We start from the raw sequence: 26,954 nt of genomic DNA, 5'->3' as shown, positions 1-26,954 counted from the left end.
TGAGTGCCACCAACAGATGGGTGGCAGGGCGATGGCCCTCCCTCTCCTCACAGCCAGGGGGACTTTCCAGTCTGTCTTCCAAGCTTCCTGTGTGACCCCTCTGGTCATCTCCCACCACCAAAGTCCCTCTGAGTGCTCTGCCTATCCCCTGTGCCCTCTTTCTCCACAGCATCTGGACATGCTCTTCCTGCTTCCAGTACTGTACGTTCTTCCTTAGCACCAGAGATCTTAATATTTCCTATTCCTTTGAGAGATTACCTCTTTAGAGGAGGCTTCGGTGACTCTTCCATGCTAAGGGAACTGCATCCTTGGACTTGTGTCTTTTTTGTTTGTTTGTTTTGGGGGCCATACTCAGCAGTGCTCAGGGGTTACTCCTGGCTCTGCGCTCAGGGCAGAGAGATCAGGGGACTATGCCGAGAATCAAATGTTGGTAGGCCATGTGCAAAGCAAACGTGATACCTGCTGTGCTCACTCCAGCCCAGGGCTTGTGTCTTTTGAAGGAAGGACTGGATCTTATCTATCTTCCCATGCCAGATGCCCAGCCCAGTTCCTAGCACATTGTAAGTGAGTGAATGAATGAATACACAGAGGAAAGAGGCACGCATGGCATGCTGGAGATGCAGGACAAAGGAACTGAAACCTCATGTCCCCTCTTCCCTCTTATGTTCCAGGCTCCTAGAGCCAAGGTGTGTAAGCTCTTTAGGAGAAATGAGAACTGTGTCCTCTATGATTAAAACTTATGAGAGGCCAGAGAGATAGTACAGTGTGTAGGAGCATTACCTCCTATGTGGCCAACCAAAGTTTGAAACCTGGCACCACATATGGTCTCCTGACCCCCACAAGCAGTGATCCCTGACTATAGAGCCAGGGATAAGCTCTGAGCAGTACCAAGTGTGCCCCCCCCAAAAAAACAACAGTGACAACAATCTTTCTTCCAACCTCAAGCTTCTTCCTTTGCCTCATATTAGGAAATACCAACTTCTCGCCACACTTGAGAGATAGTCCAGAAATGAATTTGCCAGCACAACTTTTCCTCCAGCAACTGAAAGTTTTCATCTATCTCCATCTCTTGCTAAGCTGGTGATGCAGTGGGCTTCTCCTGATGGTGCAGTGAACTCCATCCAACACTCCTGCTCCCCTTCCAGATCCATGACACAGAGAGACTTTAAGAAGATATTAAGTGAGTCTCTGAAAATGGCAGGGCCAATTCCTGCAACCTCAGAGTCTTTGTAGCTCCAGGGAGGTTATCTGCCAATGCCTGGGGTCCCTGGCTCAAATGATGCTTTTAAAATTTTAAATAAAATACAGCATGTCACAAAGAAAACTAATGACATTAGAAACAGCTATCAAAATATTAAAAACAAATTTGTATCACAGCATTGCACAGGCTTTAATGGTCACATGTTATAACAGAAGATTTAGTTAAAACACATGGCTGTTATGACTTGAAAATCAAGATCAGTATGAATAAAATTTCAAGATAACTGGGATATCTGTAAGGTGGTAAGAAAATATCTATGGTTGAAGCTGGAGTTTGAGAAAGTAGGTTGTTAGCCTTGTACATGACAAACCTAGCTTTGATCTCTAGTGGTCCTCCCAAGTACCACCACGAGTGATACCTGAGTGCAGAGCCAGGAGTAACTTCTGAGCATTGCTGAGTGTAGCTGAAAACAACAAGAAAAAAACTGTGGTTAATTTTAGTGGAAAATTAATAATCCTGCAGATTCTACTATCTTCTGTGGTCGATACTGGAGATGTGTGTGTGTGTGTGTGTGTGTGTGTGTGTGTGTGTGTGTGTGTGTGTGTGTTGGGAGAGGTGTCTTGGAGTCACCTTGCAGTGATTGGGGCTACTCTAAGTTCTTTGGTTAGGACTTGCTCACACTAATGCTAAGGGAGTTGTGGATACTGGGGATAAAGCCGGAGCCTGCCATTTGCAAAGCATGTGGTCAGCCCTTTAGAAGATTTAGCTCTGGTTGCCTGCATTTGTCATTGAAGGAATGACACACTTCAGATAGAGGGGAGTAAAGATAAAGCTGTAATACTTTGGGGGGGTCAGAGAGATGCACAATAGGTAGGGTAGTGCTTGCCTTGCACACGGCCAACCCAGATTCATACCCCAGCATCCCACCCCATCCCCAAGCACTGCCAGGGGTAATTCCTGAATCAGAGCTATGAGTGACCCATAAGCATTGCCAGATGTGCCCCCCCCCAAAAAAAAGTGAAACAAATAAAAACTATAATATTTTCCCTAGATGAGTTAATACTGGACCTCCTGCATCTGTCCATGGATCATAGGTTAGGAACACCTGTGGGAGGAAATGACAAGTGCATTAGGAATATACCAGCATTTCTCTAGCTGTATCTTGGCAGACATCATTAATCAATCACAGCTGTCTTTCCTGCGGCCCAAGCACAGTTCCAGAATCTATCTCAACACTCTGCTCCAGGCGACTGCTACCAGCCAAAGTGGGCTCTTGGATTATAATCAACTTGCTATTCCTGGAGGCCGGGAAGTGGGGGTGGGGGAGCCAGAACATTTGGACCATGAGTTTGAGGAGGGAGAAGGAGTTGTAAAATGAGGGTTAGCAGCAATAAAAGAGCCCCAGAAGCAAAGCAAACACTCATGGATGGTAAACATGTCACCAAGAAGTTTCAAAAATGTCTGGTTGTCTTAGTATAAGTCCAATTTCTAGAACAAATAAGGAGATTGTTCCTCTCTGCTGAGTTTGGCTCATATATTTCTGGGTGCTCCTTTTCTGTTTGGGACCGTTACTATCAAAAGAACAGGAGAAAGCTTGTGCAGGCTTTGAGGAGATCACTAGGCTAGGTTGATGGGTGAAAACCACCTCTGTTGCCACCTTTTTATCTGAATCATGGATACATATCAGGGTTTTGAATCACACTGTGCTGAAAGCTGGGGACACAAATGTGCACAGCCCCAGAACCCTCTCATCCTTGGGGGATAAGGACAATAAAAACTCCTAAACATTTGCAAACCCTCCAAAGGGTCTGAGTAGCCAGAAGAAAGGGATCAAAGAGGTCCCACCCAATGTGAGAGGATGTGGAGTTCTCATATCAGGACAGAAGTTTGCTCTGCCAGAGAAGATGCTGGGCCACAGACATGTTCAATCTCCAAGAGGGACCAAAACTGGGACTGGAGGCTTCATATAGAGCTAATAAAAGCCCCCTATTGTGCCAAAGTTCTGGCTTTGAGGACACTTCACTACTAACATTGATGCTGCTAACCAACTCAGATGGATACTGCCATCTTGATCACTGTGGCCTTTGGACATTGAATGTAAAGGTGGCCACTGTGTAACCAAATAAGTCATGTCACATGACCACCCGCAGCTACAGAGGAAGCAGAGAAGCAGTATGGAGCCAGCTACTAACTAGAGAGGGAGATTCAGATGGCAGAAGAAAGAGAGAAAAGAGATGAAAAGGAAGGAAGGGAAAGGGAGGGGAGGGGAGGAGAGGGAAAGAAAGGAAAAGGGAAAAAAGAAAAGAAAAGGAGACAGAGCACTAACACAGCACATAGGGCTGTTTTGCATGCAGCCAATTGGGCTGGATCCCTGGCATCCCATATGGTACCCTGAGTCTTTCAGGAGTGATTTATGAGTACAAAGCCAGGAATAACCCCTAAGTGCTGCTGGGTATGACCAAGAAAAAATCTTAAAGAAATGAAAAAGGAAGAAAAGAGAAGAAGAAAGAAAGAACAAAAAGAAAGGAAAGAAAGAAAGAAGAAAGAAAGAAAGAAAGAAAGAAGAAAGAAAGAAAGAAAGGAAAGAAAGAAAGAAAGAAAGAAAGAAAGAAGAAAGAAAGAAAGAAAGAAAGAAAGAAAGAAAGAAGAAAGAAAGAAAGAAGAAGGAAAGAAAGAAGAAAGAAAAGAAAGAAAAAAGAAAGAAAGAAAGAAAGAAGAAAAGAAAGAAAAGAAAGAAAGAAAGAAGAAAAAGAAGAAAGAAAGAAAGAAAGAAAGAGAAAGAAAGAAGAAAGAAAGAAAGAAGAAGAAAGAAAGAAAGAAAGAAAGAAAGAAGAAAGAAGAAAGAAGAAAGAAGAAAGAAAGAAAAAGAAAGAAAAGAAAGAAGAAAGAAAGAAAGAAAAAGAAAGAAAGAAAAGAAAGAAAGAAAGAAAGAGAAGAAGAAGAAAGAAAGAAAAGAGAAGAAAGAGAGACAAAGGGAGGGAGGGAGGGAGGGAGGAAGGAAGCATAGTGGTAGGGTGCTTGCCTTGCATGCGGCTGGCCCAGAACAAACCTGGGTTCGATCCCCAGTCGTCCCATATGGTCCCCCAAGCCAGGTGTGATTTCTGAGCACATAGCCAGGAGTAAACCCTGAGCCAGGTTCAATTTCACCGGGTGTGGCCAAAAAAAAAAAAAAAAAAGATGCAACTGAAATGAATTTGAACCCAGATCATAGACCATGCGGGCCTTTAAGCCCTCTGATACCCTGCCCCTCTGCTGCCAGGCACAGCCAGATGATAGTTGGGAAGGAGGACACTGGAACTTGTGGGTACTCTCTCTTGACTCTCTCCTTCCCCCCAGTTCAGGGTCAGGTCCAGGGCACTATCGCCAGCTCCTGTCTCCATACACCCGGGCACCTCCCAGATTTCTCCAGAATCTGATGGGTCCCAGCTGGCACAGGAGCTGGGTCGGGGAACAGGAGACAAGGTTGGGTGTGCTGAGAGGGGCTGATTCCTCTGTGCCAGGAGCCCTGGGAGCCTGGGAATGCCAACTCTGCATCTCTCACAGCTGCCCCAGCATCTGCCAAGATGGTTTTGGGCTCTGCAGGAGGGAAGAGAAGGAGGCAGAAGAGTCCACGATGGGGTAAAGAAATCACCCTTATCTGGAAGTGCACAAAGGGATCAGTACCATAGTACAGTGTTTGCTTTGTACACAGCCCACCTGGATTTGATCCCTGGCACTTCATAGGAGGCCCTTCCAGTGAGTATCTTTCCAGGAGTGATTCCTGATCCAACACTCTGGGTGTTGCTCCAGAGCAAGCAAACAAACAAACAAACAGAAGATCAGAGAGGTAGTGACTTGCTCAAAGTAACACAGTTAGAAGAGGTGGATCTGGGATTGGAAGTGATATGGACCCAAAGTTGGAATTCTCTGTCGCTGGTCTCTTACAAATGGGGTCTTCTCCCTACTCTACCCCTCCCCATGCTAGGAAGGGGCCTGGTGCAAGTTTGGGGACCAGCCCAGAGCCTGGTGACATGCTCTCTGCCAGTCCTTTCTAGAAGTTTCTGAGAATTGCTCAAGGTGGTAACTTAGGGCAGGTGTAGCTTGTGAGAAACATCTCAGCTTTGAAGGAAAGAGATACCGTAATAGGGGTGGCATTGCCTGTCACTACCCCCCCCCTGTACAGGCCAGTCTAGGAGGGTTGTTACATGGCAGTGACTAGAGCAAACTCCCCAATACCTCCTTGAGAAGTTTTCAGCACTGGGGAAGCAGGGCCAGGGGCCCCATAAGGAGTCCCGCTTCCCACTGTTGGTGCCTTTGGAGCTTCAAAGAGAGGAGTTTGCAGCTCTGGAGCAGGACTTTGACCCTGGAGAGTCTAGTTTGAATCCTGATGCCTCATGGATCTCCTTGTCCCTACACCTCACTGAGCCTCAGTTTCCTTGTCAGTAAAAGGGGTGGCAGTGTGCTCCATCTTACAGGTAACAATGGCAACTAGGAAAGATCACCCACATAAGAGGGTGTGCTGGGCTGCTGGCACTAGCAAGTGCCCAGTCATGTCAGACAGTGGGGCCGTGAAACATGCTCCTTCCCCGCACCCTGGGTTGCAGCTGGCGAGCCAGGAAGAGGCAGCTGGCGAGCCAGGATGAGGTGTCGGCCAGGCAAAGAGGAGGCATATTGCTGGGGCTGGGGAACAGCATATGCATAGGCCTGGAGGCTGCTACAGGTTTTGCAGGAACAGGATAGACCTTATGGAGGATCTGAGACCCTGCCTCAAAAAAAATCCTAAATTCTGCTGGGCCTAAAGGTCCTAGACTGAAAAAGGAAAGAGGGAAGTGGGCGTTTTGGGCGCGGGGTTGTAGCAAATCCTAGCCCACACCCACACTCCCTTGTAGCCAGCAATTGTCCGAGGCAGAACTGAATCTCCCTACTCAGATGCCTGAGGAGCCTGGAACCAATTCTTTGGCCTCTCTGGGCTCAGTCTCCTTCTCTGTAAAATGGGACTGGCACCCTGTGCAAGGGACAGGAGAGGGAGCAGAGGAAATGTCTGCAAAGTGCATCCATCAGGCCTTGGCGTGCAGCCCAGAGCTGAAAGTATTCATTAAATGGAGAGAGAAAAACGGGCAGCCGCGGAGGAGGTGGCTGCCACGGAGCTCTCCATGGCTGTGGGTACTGAGGCCAGAGCACCTTCTCAGCCTGTACCCATGTTTGAGCCTCACCTCCCTGCATCCCAAAAGCCTGGCCAATGCTAGAACCTAGGAGAACTTTGCCCTGTAGTTTCTCTCTCTCTCTCTCTCTCTCTCTCCTCTCTCTCTCTCTCTCTCTCTCTCTCTCTCTCTCTCTCTCTCTCTCTCTCTCTCTCACACACACACACACACACACACACACACACACACACACACACACTGGGTTATCCTGATGTGCTTAAAAAAGTGATTTACTCTGTCTTCCTTCCCCTGCCCTGCACCCAGTTCCTTGGACCTCTTGTCCTTTGCAGAGACCTTACCCCAGGAGAGAGCATACACTTCTGCTTCCCTTTGCAGGTCAACTTCCTAAAGAATTCAAATGACAGGAAACAACATGGATGAGAGCCCCAAGGCCACACTGCGTGTCCTTGGGTGAGTGGGTGCTGTGAGTCACTCCCCCAAGCACACAGCCTGTCCTTTCACCTTCCTGTGGCTCTGGGAGGAGGCCTGGCAAAAAAGATGCCAGCAGAGAACCAGCAGAGAAGAGGGAGAAGGCTGCCTGGGAACACTCCCCAACAGCCTTGCACCGGTGCATTTGTGGCCATGCACTTTTCTCTTTGGAATGCGTACAGGATTCCATTTCGAGCTCTGTGCGGCAGTTTGGGATGGCAGGGCACAGGCCCATTGGACAGATGAGAATGCAGGAGGCCAGAAGCAGGAACAGAGGGAGCAGAGGCGGTGCTGAAATAGGGCTCCTGGCTCCTCTCTCACACTCTGGAGAGAAGCCTGCAAGTGAGACCCATGCCCTACCCTCTGTTTATAGGTGTCAGAGTGAAGCTCAGAGCAGCCCCGTCAGTCCCCCAGGGTCACAAGCAGACACTGGAAATGAGCCATATGGGTAGGACAGGTCAAAATACAGAGAAGAGCAGAAGAAATGGGGGAGGACTGGCCCATAACCCACATGAGTGAGGGGAGCTTTCTGGATAGGACCAACCCCACCCCACCTCCAGGGTTCTCTGCACAGACAGAGACTACCTAACCTCAAGCCTGTTTTTCACTCGAGTTATAGGCCTTTCTCCCCTGCCATTATGTTGAAGCTTAGAAGAGAGATGAGTAAGTAAAAATAGTCAATAAAAATATTTTATAAAGTAAGTAAAAATAGTCAATATTGGGGACTAGAGAGAGTGTACAGGCATCGAAGCTCATGCCTTGCATACCACCAATCCCAGTTCAATCCCCAACACCACATAAATTCCCCCAAGCACCACCATGGATCATTCCTGACACAGTCAGGAATAGCACCTGAGCATGACATCACAATATGCAGCACAAAAAAGAACAAATATAGTCAACATTTATCAAGTCAAGTTACTGTGAACCAGGCAGGCCCTGCTCTAAGCTCTTTAGAGTTCTATCACCATTCAATCCTCACAGTGACCTTGTGAAACAGACCCTATTAATATCCCCATTTAACAGATAAGGAAACCAAAGCACAGAGGATCATTCACCTGGGAAATAGCAGGGCATGAATTCATCTGAAAACAGACTGACTTCAAATCATGTTGATCTAAAGCCTCTGACTAAGGCCTGCTTATTTCTGTGAAAGGTAAGTCTAAGTAACAGGGCCAAGCCCCCAGAAATGGTGCTGATACAATAGTTATTATCATTGATGAGGAACTTTGCTACCCTCAGCGTGATCAGAAGAATGAATATCCTGGATTGGAAAGATAGCACAGCAAGTAGGATGCTTGCCTTGCACATGGCCAACCTAGGTTTGATCCCCAGCATTCCATATGGTTCTCCAAGCACTACTAGGAGGAATTCCTGAGTGCAGAGTCAGGAGTAACCCCTGAACATCACTGGATGTGATCCAAAGAACAAAAAGAAAAAGAACGAATATCCTGACACAGTTTGCAAAGCTTTATCGTGTCTTTTTTTTTTTTTTTTTTGGTTTTTGGGCCACACCCAGCGGTGCTCAGGGGTTACTCCTGGCTGTCTGCTCAGAAATAGCTCCTGGCAGGCACGGGGGACCATATGGGACACCGGGATTCGAACCAACCACCTTTGCTTCTGGATCGGCTGCTTGCAAGGCAAACGCCGCTGTGCTATCTCTCCGGGTCCTATAATTTCTTCTTTTTAGAAGTAGAGAATAGTTAGCAAGTACTCAAGATATATATTGAATAAAAATAATTTATGGAATAATTATTTTATAAATAATGAATGAAAAAATCAATTGAAAATTAATAGGGGCAGACAACATTAACGAGAAGAGAGGAAGGAAGGAAGGAAGGAAGGAAGGAAGGAAGGAAGGAAGGAAGGAAGGAAGGAAGGAAGGAAGGAAGGAAGGAAGGAAGGAAGGAAGGAAGGAAGGAAGGAAGGAAGGCATAAAGCAAAGTGGGGAGACTAATAGTCTTACCATCCTCCTGTACTACTTTTCTGTGTTTGTTTTATTTTTGTTCCTAGTTGTGAACATGCTGTGAGAGACTTTTGGATTCTGTCATCTTCACAACAAAATTCTCTAAGCTTTCCTCCATCTGATTTTTTTCAATGGCTACGAAATATGGCATCAAGCAGATGGCTTCCTCACAGCCCCATGTCCATTTTCTCCAGAGGCCTGATTTCAGTCTCTGATGTTGCGCCCAACATCCCTGAGAACCAAGATCTCATGTGACTAGACTCAGAGACGTGAGTTCCCAAGAGTAAATGTCTGGAGCCAGAAAGTGAGTTCTGGGGAGACTTGGGGAAGAAAAGCCCATTCTGGCGGTGCTCACTATGAAACCATACCAGCCACCATAACCTTCACCTCTATAGGTATTTTTTTAACTTCATCATCTAGACTGAAGCTTTCTTCTCTGGTTAAGGTGCCCACACTGCATCTAGACAGTTGAAGCTACTTGGCCTCTTCTGAGGGGTCTCCACCTGTCTGCACAGAGCACAATTATTCTTCATCCTGCCTGGTGAGAAGACCTGAGGTGGCAGTGTCCAGTCCCAGTTCTGCCCTCAAAGCATTATGATGTCTGTGAGGCCTCTATATCTGTGATGCTCTAGACTGTGTTACTGCCATTAGGCAGGCAGTGAGTTTATGGGCAGCCATCTATCTATGTCAGCTCACTTCACAATACCTAGGGCCCAGCCCAAATTCAAAAACTAGGATGACAAATTTTTACTATCAACTCTTTTTCTACATGAGCAGCAAAACAAATGGTTTCCCAAACCTGTCTTGCTCTTGCCTTGCATGCAGTCTATCCAGGATCAATTCCCAATATCCTATTTAGTCCCCAAAACACCACCAGGAGTAATTCTGAGTGCAGAGTCAGGAGTAAGCCCTGGTTTTGCCAGATGTGGCTACAAAACAAAATAAAAACATAAATAGATTCATCTTTTAAGACTTGAATTACTCCCCCGCAGTCATTGATTTCTCCACCATTTCCTAGTGTTCTAGCCTACCAAAGGCCCCAAAGCATCTTCTTCCCTTTCTTGCTCTTCCCTACAGAAAGAATCTTTAGACCTAAAAAGTCTCTGTATGAAAGTTCTACCCAAGTTCATTCTCAGGCTAATGCCTCCACCCAGATGTCACCTCTTCAAGAGACCCAGATGGCCACACCATCTAGAGACTGGACCATACCTCTACATCACCTCACCCTGATACCTGTCCCTCGCAACACCAACCATCTAAAAGCGTCCTGTGAGCATCTAAGGGTTCCTTGGTCTGTGTCTGTTCACTGTCCCTAAAATGTCAGCTCAAGAAAGCAAGAGCTATATGGGCTACTGTGAATCCTCAGAAACTTAAACATGTAGTAAGTGGGTCCTGGGTTGCTCCCTCATAATTGCACATGAGAACCTACATAGAGTGGGCCCCAACTATCCATTGGATACCATGTCATGCCAAACCCTTTCCAAGCACTCTGAAGGTCCCCTGCATATCCTTCACTTAAAACAATCTTGCCCATTTCATATATGGGAAAAGTGAGGCATGGAGCAGTTGAAGAACCTTCCCAAGATGCAGCCATGCATCCTACTACATACTGGAGCATAGCATAAAGTCCTGTCCTCATGGAGTTCTGGGGCTAATGCGCCAGCTGGCCTGGGCCATAGTGCAGGAAGCCAGGGGCACTTCCCATGGGAGAGCAGGATCCTGAGGACTAGAAGCAAGCGCATGTGGCTAGAATAGCAACTAGCAAGCTGGGCCATGTGTATGTGTGTGTGTGTGTGTGAGGGGTCACCTCAAATCTTGGTGACAGTGGTGGAAAAAAAGTGCCAGGGTACACAAATGTAAGGTCATACAAGTAGACAGGTGTGGGCCTTTCTAGATCATGCCTTAGCAAAATAAAAATGCTGCCTTAGCAAAATTCACAGTTCAGTTTTTATTCGGAAGTCTTCCAGACACACCTCAAAGACGGGAGCCCTTGATCCCCAACAATGGCCAACCAGGGTCGCAGAAAATTTCTGCTGAGTCATCACGAGCCCTTGGACTCCTTCTGTCCTTTCTGGGTCTCAGCCTCCTAAGCAGTACTGAGTGACCCCATCCCTAAGCCCACCCGGCCCCCCGCAGCCCATGAGCAGAACACACGGTGGGGACCAATGAGATCCCGGCATTCCTGGAGTCTGCTCCGGGACTCTCCAGCAGCCACCGCACTCTGCTGAGGCCAGCCCCCCTCCGTGGCACTGGGCCAAGTGGCCGGTGGGCAGGGAGCTGATCTCCTGCTCCCGGAGGTTTGGCTGGGAGGGGGCGGGATGCGCAGATATCCTCCTGGAAACAAAGGGGCTGACCTGCAGAGTTCCAGCGGGAGCCCCGCTCCCCCGCCCTCCCCCTTCTCCCGGCTCGGTCCACGTGTCTCTATTGTCTGCTCCCCGCTTCAGGGAAAGACAGCCTCGGAAGTGTCAAAAGCACCCCCCCACCCCAGCAGCAGGGAAATTAATTACCGGACCATTTTCACTTCCTCTTGCAGCTCCCGCCTGAGCCAGGCACCGGAACAGTGACGGAGTGGGCCGGGCATGGGGACCTGCACCCCACTGGCCAGCTCTGGGAGAAGAAAGTTGAACCCCAGACCCAATAGGTGGCTTCCACGGTGGGCAGCCAAAGAGAGAGGGAGAGGGGAGAGAGGGGGAAGATTCCCTCTAGTTAAAGCGAGTGTCCACACCCGCTACCCAGACATGGGGTACAGAGGCAGGACTGCAGGCTGAAGAGGTGGGGAGGGTCTCAGCTGTGGAGCTCACACTCTTTTTTCCTCGCACCCCCTTCCCTGATCCCATGTGCGTGAGCCCCCGCTTCTTCCTCCACCTCACACTTTTCTTTGCCTGTCTTTGCACCCCTGGGGGTCTTTGTGTGTGTGTGTGTGTGTGTGTGTGTGTGTGTGTGTGTGTGTGTGTGTGTGTGTGGTTACTTCTCTCCATCTCTGTCTTCTTTCTCTGCTTCTCTCTAGTGTCTTTTTGTGCTGATCTCGGGCTCTCTGCTTCTATTTCTACCTCTCTCTCTCTCTCTCTCTCTCTCTCTCTCTCTCTCTCTCTCTCTCTCTCTCTCTCTCTCTCTCTGTCTCTCTCTCTCTCTCCTCCCTCTTCCGTCCTCCTCCTCCTCCTCCTCCTCCTCTTTTCTCCATCTCTCTCTCTGAGCCATTCTCGCCCTCACTTTCTCCCCTCCTGCCCGCCCCGCTCGCTCTCTCCTAGCTCTCTCCTCGCTCTCTCCTCGCTCGCTCGCTCCCTGCGCCGGGCCTGCCCCCACCTCCTCCGCCGGTGCTGGGGGGCCGTGTGCGGAGCGGAGCGATTGTCCTGGGGGACGTTTGATGGATTAGAGCGCCGAACAGTTCCATTGCTCGGGGACCACCTGATCTCCTCCAGCCTGCGTCCCATATAAAGCCGGCAGCCCGAGTGCCGAGCACAGCGCCCGCCTGCAAGCCCGCAAGCCCGCAAGCCCGTCCGAGCGCCGGAGCCCGAGGCCGAGCCGAGCCGAGCCGAGCCGGGCCGGGCCGGGCCGGGCCGGGCCGCCCAAGCAAGCAAGCAGCCACCGGGGCCGCCGCCGCCCGCGCCCGCCGCCCGCCGGGAGCTGTCCAGTGCTGAAAGCCGCGCTTCGCCCCCCGCGCCCGCACCGGGGCCCCCGCCCAGCCCCGAGCCATGCCGCGCTCCTTCCTGGTCAAGAAGATCAAAGGCGACGGCTTCCAGTGCAGCGGGGTGCCGGCCCCCACCTACCACCCCTTGGAGACCGCCTACGTGCTGCCCGGCACCCGGGGGCCCCCCGGGGACGATGGTGAGTGAGCGAGCGAGTGCCTGAGTGGGAGCCGGCCGGGGGCCCCGGTGGAAGCGGTGGAGGTGGAAGACGGGGCCGAGGGCGAGGACGAGCCGAGTGGGGAGGCACCCACGGGGGCCCTGCGGGGGGTTGGGGTGGTGGCTGCGACTGGGGCTCGGAGTGGAGTGGGGGGTCGCTACAAAGGGAAAGTGGCCGCGTCTCCTCCTCCCTGTGCCAAGCCCCCAGACTTTGAAAGTTGTGGCCCCGAAAAGGGGGCAGGAACTAGAAGCGCCCGTGAAGGGAGACTCAGGGGGTGCACAGACAGTGGGGAGAGAAGGGGTCGCCTCCCAGATGGAGATGGGGACCACCCTGCTGGGGAAGGGGAGTGTAGTGGGCAGGGGGACTCTGATTCCCCCCAAGCTGCACGTCCTGACGGTGCCAGACAAGTGTTCTTGGTCCGCTATCTCTCCGCAACTCTTTTGTTACCCTCATCCACATGACTGACTCAAGGCTGGGCCTGTCCGGGGACCGGGAGGGAAGGGGGCTTTTTAGGTCTAGGAGGGTTTTACCCCAAACTGGTGCCTGGTCGTTTCGTTTTCCACCACCTTGCCCCAACGTCTCAGCCACCTCTTGGGCCAGCCCACCCCATCCCCTGCCTCTCTGTCAGTTCCTTGCCCCCCCCCAGTACCCCATCTCTTATCTCTTCTCAGAGCAAGTTTCTGCAGACAGCAGGGTTTGGAAGGGAGTGGGCTCTGGCGGGCTCCCAAGGGAATCCTCTGCGGAGGTGGTGGGGAAAACATCCCTGACCCCTTGGGTGGGTCCCACCTTCGTGAGTGGGGTCACAGAAAGGGTCTTATCTTATGGCCCCCGGCAGAGCCCATGCCCGGAGAAGAGGCGTCCCCTTGGCAGGAGGAAATGTGACATAGCATGTGGCATCAGCATTGAGGGGGGTGTGTGTGTGTGTGTGTGTGTGTGTGTGTGTGTGTGTGTGTGTGTGTGTGTGTGTGTGTAAATGAGACGATGGGAAGAAAAGAGGAGAGAAGAAAGGGCTAAGGAGGCCTGGGGAGCAGGGATACCTGGCGCCCCGGAGGGCAGCTGCTCCTCCCTCTTGGCTTCTAAGCACTTCACCCACATTCCGTCACTCTTCCAAAGGTAGCAAGAGGGAGCCCGGTAAAGGGCTTTCTGACCTCATCAAGGTCAAAGAAGTAGGGGAGAGTTACAGCCCCTTGGATCCTTGGTCCCTCCAGATCCCCAGCAGGACCCAAGCTCCTTCTTCTATGCCCAAGTGTCCCCTATCCAACTGTCCTCTTGTACTGACCTCAAGGGCTTTGGGGGTTGAAGATTGAAAGAAGCCCAGAAACATGACTGGGCTTGGCTGAGAGCTGGCAGGGCTGGGAGTGGACTGAGAAGGTGCCAGGCTGGGGAGTGGGAGCTGGGGCAGAAACAGCTTCTAGCTTGGAGTGTGGAGCCACTGGGGAACCCTACCCCTAGGAACCCCCCAGGCCTATCCTAGGGCCAGGCGGAGGAGTCCAGCCAGGGAGGGCGTCCTCTTGAGCAGCCTGAACTGCAGGCAGTTCCATAGACAGGCAGGACTTTCTTGCCTTGAATTCAGCCCAAAAATGCTGAGTGAAGCAAAGTCAGAGCAAAGCCATCAATGGAGACTTGCCTGTGGATATTCCACTGGGTCTGACCACCCAGGATCCACCACCTCACTTTGGCTCTTGCCCCCAGAGTTCCATCCTAGCTGCCCAACCTTGGGGGAATCCTGCACACCTGAGAACCTGCTCTCTGTCCTTCAGTTTCATGAGGTCTGGGCCATATACTTCTGGCTCACTGTGTGACCTTGAGCTAAAGGGCTGCTCTTCTCCAATCTCCCGCCTCCCCAGAGGCAAAAAAAAAAAAAAAAAAAAAAAAAAGTTGAGATGGAAGGAGCTAAGAATCCTTCCAACTTTGACAAGCTCAGCTTCTATGAAGGCCAAGTATGGCTTAGGCGACACTGGAGACTGCCTGGGGGTGGGGAGAGGGAGTGTCAAGCAGAATGCAGGAGACCACTAGCAGGTTTCTGTAGCTGGCTGGTCACCCCCAGCACTGACTAAGGGGGGAGGCACCTGTCCTGGCTTCCAGCTCTGCAGTCTATGCCTTGCTAAGAGCTGGCGGGCCTGCCCCGGCTGTCTGCAGGAGTTCATTAGTGCTGGAGATCAGGCCCAGAAATACCTGGTGTACCCGTCCAGATTTCAGGGGCCCCTTCCATTCCCTGAGTGTGGTCAGGCTAGGAGGTGAGGACGCCCCTCACCCCGCTGTTGAGTAGGGGGATTGGGGGTCCTTGGAGAGCCTTAGCTCCTAGTGGCCCGTTGTCTCCACTCTGCTGGAAATAACCTTGCTGAGCATTTGAGGGAAGTGTGAAAAATTGCTGAGCCGACGTTTTTTTTTTTTTCCTCTCCCAGCGTGTGTAAGTGTGCTGGGTAAACAAGGAGAAAGAGAGGAGGGGGGAGGTGAGGGGAGGGAGGGAAGCTGGGAGAGAGGCTGGGAGGAAGGGGGGGAGGGCCTGGAACTGCAGATAGTTCCAGTTATTAGAAAGATCCTCTTACAAGCGAGTCCTGTGGGCAGTGGCTGCTGGGTCAGGGGAGGCTGGAGTGGGGGACCTCTGGGGGCTCAGAGTCAAATGTGGAGGTTAGGGCGATCACGGGCTCCTGACTGAGGAAGGTGCAGGACCCCAAGTTGACACAGCTCAGGAAATGCCTGGAGAGGCAGAATTCCTGGAGGACTCCTTCTACACACATTCACACACAATAATATGCTCATATACATGTGCTTATTGTAGCTGAGCTTATCTTATTGTACATGAGCTTATCTTAGCTCATGCACTAAGACAAGCATGCTCACACATATGTACTTATACCCATGGACTATATGTACAATCTCACACATACATGCTCTCACACAGGCTCACACGCTTGCATACTCGCTCACGCTCTCACACTTTCACATATATGCTCTCACATGTTTACACATACATGCACTCACACTCTTTCACACATATACTCACGCACTCACCCACACATATGAGTACTCACACAGACTTTTACCATGCACACATTTACATGTAACACACACACACACTTTCCTTTCAGCCTGTTCAGCCTCTGTGGGGAGGCTGTAGCAGGTCCTGGGCTCCATCTCCGTGCACCCCAAAGACCCCCTTCACAGGGAAGGAAGCCCTCTGTTGGGAAGCCCTGGGTCTCCTTGCAGAAGGGCCCGCAGTTCTCCTGAAGCCTCCTCTGTGCCTGAGGCCTCTTCTCTGCATTCTCTCCCTGCTCCTCTATGGTTTGTGGCCTATGCGCAGCTTCCCCTTCCTCTGGTCTCCCATGGGTGACCCTGAGTGCAGACTCAGCCCTGCTCAGGCGCCTGCTCTCGGCCTCCTACCTCCTCTACCACCAAGCCCTGGCCTTGCTATAGGGTACTGGGACTTTTCCAGTCCTGGGGAGAGTCTGCTGCTAAGACCTCTTGACCTCCAGGACAATGCTCCCTCACCCTCTAGCTCTGAGCTGTAGTTGGGGGCCCCATTTCATTCCATCTGCCCCCACTTTGTCCTGCCCCATACCTCAGAGCGCCTTCTGTGAATCGACAGAGAAGGGATCGATGCAGCTCCAGTAACACAGCCGCTGGCCCTGGTTGCTACATTAATCCCTTGGCAGAACCAGCTCTTGTGCCCACCCGTGGGTTCCTTGACCACATAATGTCCTAGTGCCTTCCCCTCTCTCTGCTGATGTCAAAGAGTCACTCGGGGCCATGTGGTAAGACTGACCGACAGTCTCCAACTGTCCCACATCCAGAAAGCACCCAGGCCCAGGAATGTGGGAAGGCTGCCCACATTGACTGATGGAGCTCAGAAAAGGCTGGGGACAAGTCCACAAGCACACAGCCCACCTTGGTCTCCTCTAATCACCCCTTCCCATGGCATCTTGGTCTTGGTCCAGGTCAAAGTCAGAGGTCTAGGTTCCTGGGCTGCGTGTTTCCTTTAAGTCTAGAACCAGATCAAAGGTCGAAGTCCAAGGTCAATGACCACGGTTCTTGTGTGGAGCAAGATTTAGGGCAAATCCACATCTAAGTCCAGATTTTAATGTTCAGGCTTGGGTTTCAATCAATGCATAAGATTCAGAATCAAGACCCAAGCCCAATCTTTATTGAAGGTAATGTCTATGTCCACCCAACATCAGCCTTTTCTGTGACCTCTGATCAGTCTTTCCCAGGCTGGGCCTTGCTTTTCCCTCTCTTAAAGTTGAACAGTGGAGCTTCATAGTTGGGCTCAGACCTTAGAATTTCCAAGAAATGTCAGATTCCCTGAGAATGACTCCACAGAAGTGAGAACAAATAGGACCCATGTAGAAGAGAGAACTTGGGACCCCAGGAGCAAACCCCCTCCCAGCCAGGAGTCACAAGGGACTTAGTGGCCCTGTAGTAACAGGGAGAGTTGGAGAGAGGACCAAGTTCCTGCACCAGTGCCATCACCCAGTGCCCCAGAGGTATCCCTAACTTCCTGTTGCAGAGCACAGTGGAGCAGAAGAGATGAGAGTCAGAAAGGGCCTAGAATGTCCCCAAGGTGACACAAGCATAAATGATGGACCCCGTTAGGCCTCCCTAACAGAGAGGTGTTTCATCCACATATTCCAGCTTTGAAGTCCCAGGCTAGGGAGACAGGGGGAGAAATGGATGAAAAAGTCGAGGCTGCACCCACCCCCCCCCAGGGCTCTTGGCCATCTGCCCAGCCCTGGTCTTCCTTTCAGAGGCGAGTCTGGCCACTCACTTCCCACCCATGGATCCGCAGGAATTGGAAAAAGACTCTTTAGGGGGAAAATTGGGAAGCAGAGAAAGCAGGAGCCTTGAAGAAAAGGGGGGAATTGGGTGATACCCCCAGAGGAGACCCCCAATTCTACTCTTCCCCATTCTAATTTTCACCCCCCACAGAAAGCGCTTTCCTGTTGATTCCTACAAAACCATGGACCTCCCTGTAGGCCTCCAGAAACTGGGTCACCGGCAGGAAAAGCCAGAATATGGCGAATTGTGGGGTGCATGGTGGGGACCTCATCTCAGAGACACTCCCCTGGTTCAGCCACTGGATGTCAGACCCCTGTCCTACAGTCAGACCTCATTCTGCTCCCCAGCTTATCTTCCCCCGGGGAACCCCTGGGGGGCAGGTGCACAGCTGCCAGGCCCTCAGAGGAGGTGGGTGTCGTTTCTGGTCCAGCGCCCAGGGAACCACTCACAAAGATGCTGTAATGAGAGGAGGGGGAGGCACCAGCCCCTCTGCCCGGGCGCTGCGAGCAGACAGGAGAAACTATTTTTATCCTGCTTTGCTGCTGACAGACCTGGCTTTCTGCTCAGCTGGCTGGAGCTGCTTCTCGAGGCCCGAGGCCCTGGCACAGCAAGCAGCAGCTCTAAATAGACCAGGCAGCAGCCTCTGCACCCCCTGCCCACCCCCCAGGCAGGGCTGACCCCCGCTGGGAATCGGGTCCACCATGGCCCCTCTCCTGTCCAACCCCAGACAGGGTGGGAGGACTGGGAAGACAGGGAAGGAGGACTGAGGCTGAATTCCCATGAGGAGTTGGGAGCAGGGGAACTCTTCAATTCTGGGAGGGGAGAAGGAAAGGAGCAAGGAGGCAGGAGTCTGTATATGAACCTGCCTTGGGACCAGAGTGGCTAGCTGGGGAGGCCTGTGGGGCCTCTGCTCCTATAGAGTGAGGGCATAGAAAGAAAAGCCTGTCACCCGGCCTGAGTCAATGCACACACTGCACCCATAGGAGCCCCACTCACGCACTCCTCCCCCAGAAGCTGCCTGAGACATGGTACAGGCATTGCCTTTACTTATTACTGTGACTTGCCAAAGTTTACAAAGAGTCGAAGCACTCTCCTGATCAGCTTTTTTCCACATCCATCACCTCAGCAGTGCCTCAGACAGACCACCTGGGGTGGGGGGATCTGAAAAAAGTACCAACCTTGCCTCCAGCAATGGCAAATCTTCCTGCTCTGAGTTGCTTCCTGGCTTACTGTATGTCTGGAGGCAAAAACCAGGCTTTGGAGGGTTACCAGCCTAACGGTTCCTGCAGTGACCTTGGGCAAATCCTTGGGCCTCTGGGCTTGGTGCAGTGCCTAGCGTGGCAGGGAAGGGCAGTGAGGGTTTGGAGGGAACCAGAAACCTGTGTAGCAGCAGTAACAGTCTTCTGAAGAATCCCCACCACACCTCAGGAACTGGGGAGTGGGACAGATGGGACCATGTTTGCAGAGGACTTGGCACCTTGATTCCCCTCAAATTCCCTTCCCAACATTCCTTTGGGTATAGGATTTTTTATTTTTAAATTCAATCTCAGCATTTCAGTCTAGACTTTAGAGCAGGGTACGTGCAAAGTCCTTAGCTGACAGAACCATATCTGCCATCCCCCAAGATTTCTAGGCCTTCCCTGCTGCCTGTGTGGCAAGGGAGCTTTTGGTTATTAGCCTTCATGTGGCCTAAAGGGGCTGCTTAATTCTCCCAAGGTCACAGAGCCAGGACCAGGGCACAAAAGCCAGAATGAGCTCCAAATCTCTTCTGAGTCCCTTTCTTTCCTACCTCTATCGGGACCCAAACATAAAAGCAGAGGCTGGAAAAATAGTACAGTGGGTAGGACATTTGTTTTACATGTGGTTGACCCCTGATTCAATCCCCAGCACTCCAAGAATAATTTCTGAGTGTAGAGCCAGGAGTAAGCCAAGCTTACCTGGTGTGGCAAAAACAAACCAACCAACCATAAAACAAAGCTTTGTCTCACCTGTCACCCAGCGAGCTCAGCCTTCCATAGTCCCCTGTCGGGTAGGGATGGAGACCACAGTCATGAGGCCACCACAGTTTCAACTGGGTTGACAGTGATCTAAGGCAGCGTTTCTTAACCTATTTCCCACTATAACCTCCTTCTGACCTCTTTCCTTCCTGTGTTCACATGTACATTCTCCCCTCCTACTACTCTGTCCCTTAGTCTCATGCCATGCCCCTCCCCATCCTTTACACAATTTTCATCTGTGGTTCCTTGGAATATCTGAATGTGGGGGGGGGGGGTGTCCCAGGATATGGCACTGATTGAGAGCTACTAACCTAGAATATTCCCAAGATTGAGGTCCAGAGAGGTGAGGTAACTCGCCCAAAGGAACACCACAGCCTGGGAGACCTGTATGTGTGTCCCACCCCGCTTTCAAGCAGATTAGAAGGGCAGCACTGGGAAACGCAGGGATGATAATAAGGACAATGACAATAACAGCTCAAGAGGGTCCTGTGGCCTAGCATTGTGTGGAGCACTTCACATACATTAACTCATTCAGTGCTATTAAGTGCTGCCTTCCACAGCTGTGGCACAAAAAGGCTAAGTCACTGGCCCAAGGTCACATAGCTTTGAAGAGATTTGCAGATCCGAGGAGGATGGGGCAACAGGCCTAAGGACTACAGGACAGAAGGGACAGGACAATGGCCCTTACTGAAGAGTCTCTTCAGCCACAAACTCAAAAGGGTCTTTAGAGCATTCTAGCCAAGCTTCTTCCAGTACAGACCAAGGTTCAAGAGCCTGAGCACAATCATAAAGCAGAACACAACTGCCTTTCCTGGTGGGCTGGAGAGACGGTACAGTGGGTAGAGCACTTGCCTTGCATGCAACTGACCCAGGCCTGAACCATATGGTCCCGCCAAGCCTGCCAGGAGTAACCACTGAGCACAGAGCCAGAAGTAAGCCCTGAATACTATCAATGTGCTCCCCACCAAATACACAGCAATCCAACAACCACCTCCTCTTAACAAGTCCAGGCAAACTTGAATGGGACCTTACCCTTCTTCCCACTCCCCCTTTAATCCATGCCAAAATATCACAGCTAGTGGTCATCGGTCTGACCTCACAATTCCTGTCCTGAAGATGCTTCTGCATTGGTCCTAGGCCTTTGAGCAGTATTTATCTAAGATGCCTTAATAGGAAGCATGTTCCCCACCTGGCCGGGCAACAGGGGTATGATACTGCCAGTCTGCACATTGCCACCAGAGGGCACGCTGGACAGATAGCTTGCTTTGGGCAAGGAGTGCCTGAGTTGTGATGATGCTCCAAAATTTCCTCTCCAGAACATGAGAAACATACATAGAAATTACATATTATGGGTGCTGGAGCAATAGTACAGCAGATAGATTGGTTCCCTTGCATACAGCCAACCTGGATCCCTCAAACGTGCCAGGAGTGATCCCTGAATGCACCAAGAAAAACTTTGGTGCTAAACTTTTGGTGCTAAAAATCTTTAGCACCAAAATCCTTTCAAGCAGATTGTTGTTATCATTACTAATAATAAGAGCCAATATGTTTTGTAGTTTTATCATAGGCCAGGCCTGGGCTCTAATCCTGGCTCTAATTTACAAGCTGTTGCAACCCTGGGCATATGGCATAACCACCCTCTCATCTCAATGATGGCACAATTCTGAGAATGAGAAGGGCTCTACAAGGCATTCATGCTTTTAGAGCCCTTAGGATATATAATGCTGCTCTAGGAGGGCTGGCGATAATTTGCTCACATTTACTGTTTGTCTACTCAGAGACTCCTTACTGTAATTCTAAGGTTTAGGCTTCTATTACCCTTCACTTTACAGCTGGGGAAAACGAGGTACTGAGTGGTCAAGTAGATTTTTCAAGGCCACACAGTTTTGGTTTGATTTGGTTTGATTTGAGGCCATACCGAGCATGCTAATAGTTACTCCTGGTTCTACACTCAGGAAATACACCAGGTGGTGCTCAAGGAATCATATGTGATGTCTGGGATTGAACCTACATTAGCCACATGCAAGGCAAGCACCTTACCCACTATGCCACTGCTTTGACCCCAGATCACAGAGCTGGGGAAGGTGAAGTTGAGGACTCAGTGCAGTCAACTTGACCCCAAAGCTGATCTTTTAACCTGCAGCTCAATTTGCTTAATAACACAAGGCCCTCCATTTGAAGGTCATCCTGACCCCTATCCTAAGAAATGACCAGAAAAGGCTATGACTTGCTCACGGCTTCACAACTAGAATCTGTGTCTGGAAAGCACATGGTCTCAGAATGAAACACACAGAACACAGTTGGGTGGCAGAGGGTTGGCCAGCACTGATTGCTCATTTCACAAATATTTATTGAGTGACTGCTAGTGGGACACTAGGACTTGGAGCTGGACCTCCATAGGGAATGCCCAGTGTGTGGAAAACAGAGGTGTTCTGTAGTCGGTTCCTATCTTTGCTTCATCTCTAAGCAAACATCACCCCACCCCACATCCCAGGCCTCCCTTGCTTTGTCTGTGAAAGGGCATCTTTGGGATGAAACCATGCATTCAGCATAGAACCTAGCACTCTGTAAGTGCTCCATAAATATGAACTGTTCTTCCCATTGGTATGGGTAATTACAGGGGGGAAGAAATACGAGGGAAAGGGAGACTGGGAGAACCTAGGGGGTACTTAGCTCAGTCTTAAGCAATATTCCCTGTTGACTGGGCTGGGAGCCTGGTTCTCAGGTCTAAAGGAATAGAGAAACTTCCAAAGAGAGAGGGGGAAAGGAGTGCTGAGAGGTTGGGAAAGCCCCCTGTTTTTAACTGCCCTCTGTGGGGCTGGGGCAATAGTACAGTAGGTACATTTACCTTGCATTGGCCAACCTGTGTTCAAGTTTCAAGAATTCCATATTCTTGCAGCCCTCCCAGTAGTGATCCCCGAGTGCAGAGCTCTGACCTGAGCTTTGCTGGGTGTCCACATCTGGGACACTCGGGGGTTACTCCTGGCTCTATGCTCAGAAATCACCCCTGGCAGGCACAGGGGACCATATGGGATGGCTGGATTAGAACTACTGTCCTTCTGCATGAAAGGCAAACACCTTACCTCCATACTATCTCTCCAGCCCCCCCAAATTTTAATTAATTTTAAAACTTCCCCTAGCTTGTTCTCTCTGCAACTGACCACAGACCCCTTTGCCCTGAGTCCTCCATTTCCTCAATCCCTAATCAGCTTTATGCAGAGGGTCGGTGTGCAGCTGGAGGGACAGGAAAAAATGCAGGCACACCTGCCCCCTCAGACCTTGGCCTATAGCCACCCCACCTGCAGGGCAAGGCAGAGAGGCTGAATCAGCAGAAACACTCTCCAGAGAGAAGGTCAGGGATGGTGGAAGTGGTAATATTGGCTCCCGCTCATTGGTGTAGGGGAAATGTGTGGTGGGGTGGACACAGTTGTCAGGGTATGCGAGGTCTAACTCTCAAGCTTTGCCACTCCACAGCTGTGCTACTTCACACGGTCTCTCTGATGAGGCTGGAGAGATAGTACAGCAAATAGAGTACTTGCTTTGCACACAGCCAACCTGTGTTTGATCTATGGCACCCCATATGACCTTCAAGCCCCACCAGGAGTGGGGCTCTGAGCACAGGGTCAGGAGTAAGTTCTGAACACCACTGGTGCAATGATGGTCTTTCTCCATTTCCCCCTACCCCCAAGAAAGGAAAAAGGAAGGCAGAAATGAAGGAAAGAGAGAGAGGGGGAGAGAGTAATAAAAAGAAGAGAGAAAGAATGAGAAAGGAAAGAGAAAAGAGAAAAAGGAAAGGAAGGAAGGAAGGAAGGAAGGAAGGAAGGAAGGAAGGAAGGAAGGAAGGAAGGAAGGAAGGAAGGAAGGAGGAAAAAAGGAAAGGAGGAAGGGAGGGAGGAAGGAAGGAAAAAGGAAAGGAGGAAGGGAGGAAGGAAGGAAGGAAGGAAGGAAGGAAGGAAGGAAGGAAGGAAGGAAGGAAGGAAGGAAGGAAGGAAGGAAGGAAGGAAGGAAGGAAGGAAGGAAGGAAGGAAGGAAGGAAGGAAGAGTCTTTGATGATCATTTAGTGGCAGACTGACACTGGTGCATATTCACAGGAACTCCTGAGCACTTGGGTCTCAGGACCTCAGGACCTGCCAGGACCCTGTTGATTTGGGGGACAAAGACAAATCTGAAGGTGGCCCCTACCCTCTCAGGAAGCCCATAAGGAATCCCTTGGAAAAGTCTCAACCCACCCATTCGACCAATCACTGTGACCCCAAATGGACAGAATTCAGGGGACATTCGGAGGCAGGGGTTGGGGATTCCTCACAGGACTAGAGGGCTCTATGGAGTAGAGAGCAAAGTGCGAGAACATTCTGTGGCTGCACACCCCTGGACTAAAAGGACTATGATTGGGTTCATGCAGGATCTCCTCATCACACAGCTCCTCCAAGGGGCCATGCTGGGCACACATGGGTTATGAAGCCCCAGGAAAGGCAGAGGCTGCTGGGGGAGGCAGACAATTAAATAATCTTCAGAGAAGTCACTTTCTCCAGCAAGTAAAAAGCATAATTATAACAGCTAACATTTATATAGCAATTACCATGTGTTCCCTCTCAATTTCCTTACATCGAAAATGGGGATTATAATAGTAGCTACTTCGTGGGGTCTGTGACGATTAACTAAATGAGTTTAATGCAGAAAGCACCTAGGCAGAGCCAGGAGCACAGCAAAGGCTTACAACGGCTCTTTTCATCACTGTACTGGGCCCAGTCCACAGACCTTCAGAAGGAGAGACCACTTTCAAAGCTCCCTTTGGTGGCAGCAGCTCCTGAAATTCAAATCCACTATAATCCTGAGCAGGCTAGGTCTTGTTTGAACAAAAAGAGGTGGAACTTGGGCGTCAGATTGCCAGGCTTAAATCCAGTAATACCTCTCTACACACACCCTTGCAGCCACGAATTTAGCTGCCACGAGCCTCAGCTTCTCTATCCACAGAGTGGGCACACCACCACTTGCACTGTAAGAGTGAGCCTGTAAGATAATAAGCACCAATTCAGGAGCATCCTGGAGAGGGTTAGTGTGGGCCCTGGAGGAAGGGATGGAACCCTGCAGACTGGCACCAGACACAGGGGTGCCTGCTAGGGACCCCTTGTTCTTCCATATGTGGCCAGTTGTCCACTTTGGGGAGAGGGGCTGAGAGGTGGGCACACCAATGATGCATATCCAGGTGGGCACACCCAGTGATGCTTGAGGCTTTCTCCTAGTCTTTGTTCAGCAGCGATCACTCCTGGTGGGCCCAGGAGTCTGTCTAGGGTGCTGGTGATGAAACCTGGCTCCAGGCCTGCCACGTGCAAGGCCAGAGGCCTACAGACCCCATGGCTTCTGAGTCCTTTCTTTTTCTTTTTTCTTTTTTTGTTTTTGGTTTTTGGGCCATACCCCGTGAGGCTCAGGGGGTACCTCCCGAATCGCTTCTGGCTTGGGGGACCATATGGGACACTGGGGGACCAAACCCAGGTCCATCCTGGGTCAGCCGTAAGCAAGGACGGCGCCCTACCTACCCTGTGTCTCCGAGTCCTTTCTTTTTTTGTTTTTGGTCTTTGGGCCACACCCGGTGATGCTCAGGAGTTCCTCCTGGCTATAAGCTCAGAAATCGCTCCTGGCTTGGGGAACCATATGAGACACCGGGGAATAGAACCAAGGTCCGTCCTGGGTCGGCCGCGTGCCAGGCCAGCGCCCTAGTGACCCCGTGTCTTCGAGTCCCTCTTTTGTTTTTGTTTTTGGCCTTTGAACCACACCGGGTGACGTTCAGGGGTTCTTCCTGGCTACGTGCTCAGCAATCTCTCTTGTCAAACTCGGGGGACCATATGGGACGCCAGGGATCAAACCTAGGTGCGTCCTGGAGCGACCCCGAGTCTTGGAGTCCTTTCGAAGAGCGGCTGGGGTGGGTGGGTGCCGGGGCTGAGGAGCGTCCCTTGGGGGTGGCCCCTAGGGTCCCCGCCTCACCTTATCCCCGTCCCCCATGTGCCTCTGTCTCCCCTGCAGGCTACGCCCCGCACTGCCTGCCGGCCAGCAGCTACGATGCGGACCAGAAGCCGGGCCTGGAGCTGGCGCCCGCCGAGCCCGCCTACCCGCCAGCGGCGGCCGAGGAGTACAGCGACCCCGAGAGCCCGCAGTCCAGCCTGTCGGCGCGCTTCTTCCGCGGGGAGGCGGCCGTGACCGACAGCTACTCCATGGACGCCTTCTTCATCTCCGACGGGCGCTCGCGGCGGCGGCGGGGCGGCGGGGCCGGCGGCGGCGGCGGGGACGCGGCGGGCGGCGCGGGGGACGCGGCGGGCGGCGCGGGGGCGCGTGCGGGGCGCGCGGGGGCCCCGGGGACGGGCGGCGGGCACCGGCACGCGTGCGCCGAGTGCGGCAAGACCTACGCCACGTCGTCCAACCTGAGCCGCCACAAGCAGACGCACCGCAGCCTGGACAGCCAGCTGGCGCGCAAGTGCCCGACGTGCGGCAAGGCCTACGTGTCCATGCCCGCGCTGGCCATGCATGTGCTCACGCACAACCTGCGCCACAAGTGCGGCGTGTGCGGCAAGGCCTTCTCGCGGCCCTGGCTGCTGCAGGGCCACATGCGCTCGCACACGGGCGAGAAGCCCTTCGGCTGCGCGCACTGCGGCAAGGCCTTCGCCGACCGCTCCAACCTGCGCGCCCACATGCAGACGCACTCGGCCTTCAAGCACTACCGCTGCCGCCAGTGCGACAAGAGCTTCGCGCTCAAGTCCTACCTCCACAAGCACTGCGAGGCGGCCTGCGTCAAGGGCGCCGAGCCGCCCCCGCCGCCCCCCGCCGGGCCCGCCAGCTGAGCCTGCCCGGCGGCCACCTCCGCGCCTCCCCGGGGAGGCCCGTCTCCTCGGCCGGCCGCCTCTCCTCTCCTCTCCTCTCCTCTCCCCGCGCGCCGCCTTCTTCCTCGGGGTGGGGATGGGGATCCGACCCCCGGCCCCGGAGCTTCGCCCGCCACTCGTCTCTTCCATCGCCATCGTCGTCTTCCCCCGGCACCCCTGGATCCGCCTCGACCTTCCTTTCCAGCTGCTGAGACGGGACCGTGTCCTCCTCACCCCCCAACCCCCCAGGCCTTCGAGAGCCCTCAAGGCGCCCAACTCAGGCACCAGGCCCGCCTCTTCTCTTCTCTAGGGTCCCAGAGCGGGAATCTTAACACCCAAACCCAGCAGCCCTTTCTTACCGTCGTCCCAGTCTCACGCCTGCCTCAGTTTCCCCCCGTGCACAAGAAGACAGAGGCCTTGCAGCCCTCCCCAAAGGCCTCGTCCCAAGCCTAAACCAGACATCACCTTCACAGGGCTCTCCACTCCCTTGTGTGTCTTGCATCAAAGGTTCGCTCTCTAGGGTTCCCCGCAGACAGTCCCCGCCACAACCCCATGGTACCCTGGCCAGGTACAGCCACACACACACACACACACACACACACACACACACACACACACACACACATTCTCACACTCACGCCTCCCCCCAGAGTCCTCCAGAAACTTCACTGAGATTCCCTGGTCAGTTCAGGGCCCTGCCCGCCAACTAAG

The 26,954-nt window shown here is 52.0% G+C and overlaps 1 protein-coding gene across 1 annotated transcript; it reads left to right on the top strand.

Annotated features, from left to right (window-relative positions):
- Positions 1–12,417: 12,417 nt before the first annotated feature.
- SCRT2 (scratch family transcriptional repressor 2) lies at positions 12,418–26,422 on the top strand. The gene is made up of 2 exons (XM_049779329.1): positions 12,418–12,601; positions 25,414–26,422. Exons 1-2 carry the CDS (start codon positions 12,469–12,471, stop codon positions 26,223–26,225), a joined length of 945 nt encoding a protein of 314 aa, XP_049635286.1. The 5' UTR covers positions 12,418–12,468; the 3' UTR covers positions 26,226–26,422.
- The last annotated feature ends 532 nt before the right edge of the window (positions 26,423–26,954 follow it).

This window comes from Suncus etruscus, chromosome 9 (genome assembly GCF_024139225.1).
Source record: "Suncus etruscus isolate mSunEtr1 chromosome 9, mSunEtr1.pri.cur, whole genome shotgun sequence".
NCBI classification, from domain to species: domain Eukaryota; kingdom Metazoa; phylum Chordata; class Mammalia; order Eulipotyphla; family Soricidae; genus Suncus; species Suncus etruscus.
Note: the sequence above shows the minus strand (reverse complement) of the source record. Positions and strands in the feature narration are given on the sequence as shown.

Excerpts from the sequence above, each read along its gene's own strand:
- SCRT2 (XM_049779329.1), top strand. The coding sequence starts at position 12,469 with ATGCCGCGCTCCTTCCTGGTCAAGAAGATCAAAGGCGACGGCTTCCAG. Across the intron at positions 12,602-25,413 it reads GGGGCCCCCCGGGGACGATG|GCTACGCCCCGCACTGCCTG; the intron begins GTGAGTGAGCGA and ends TCTCCCCTGCAG.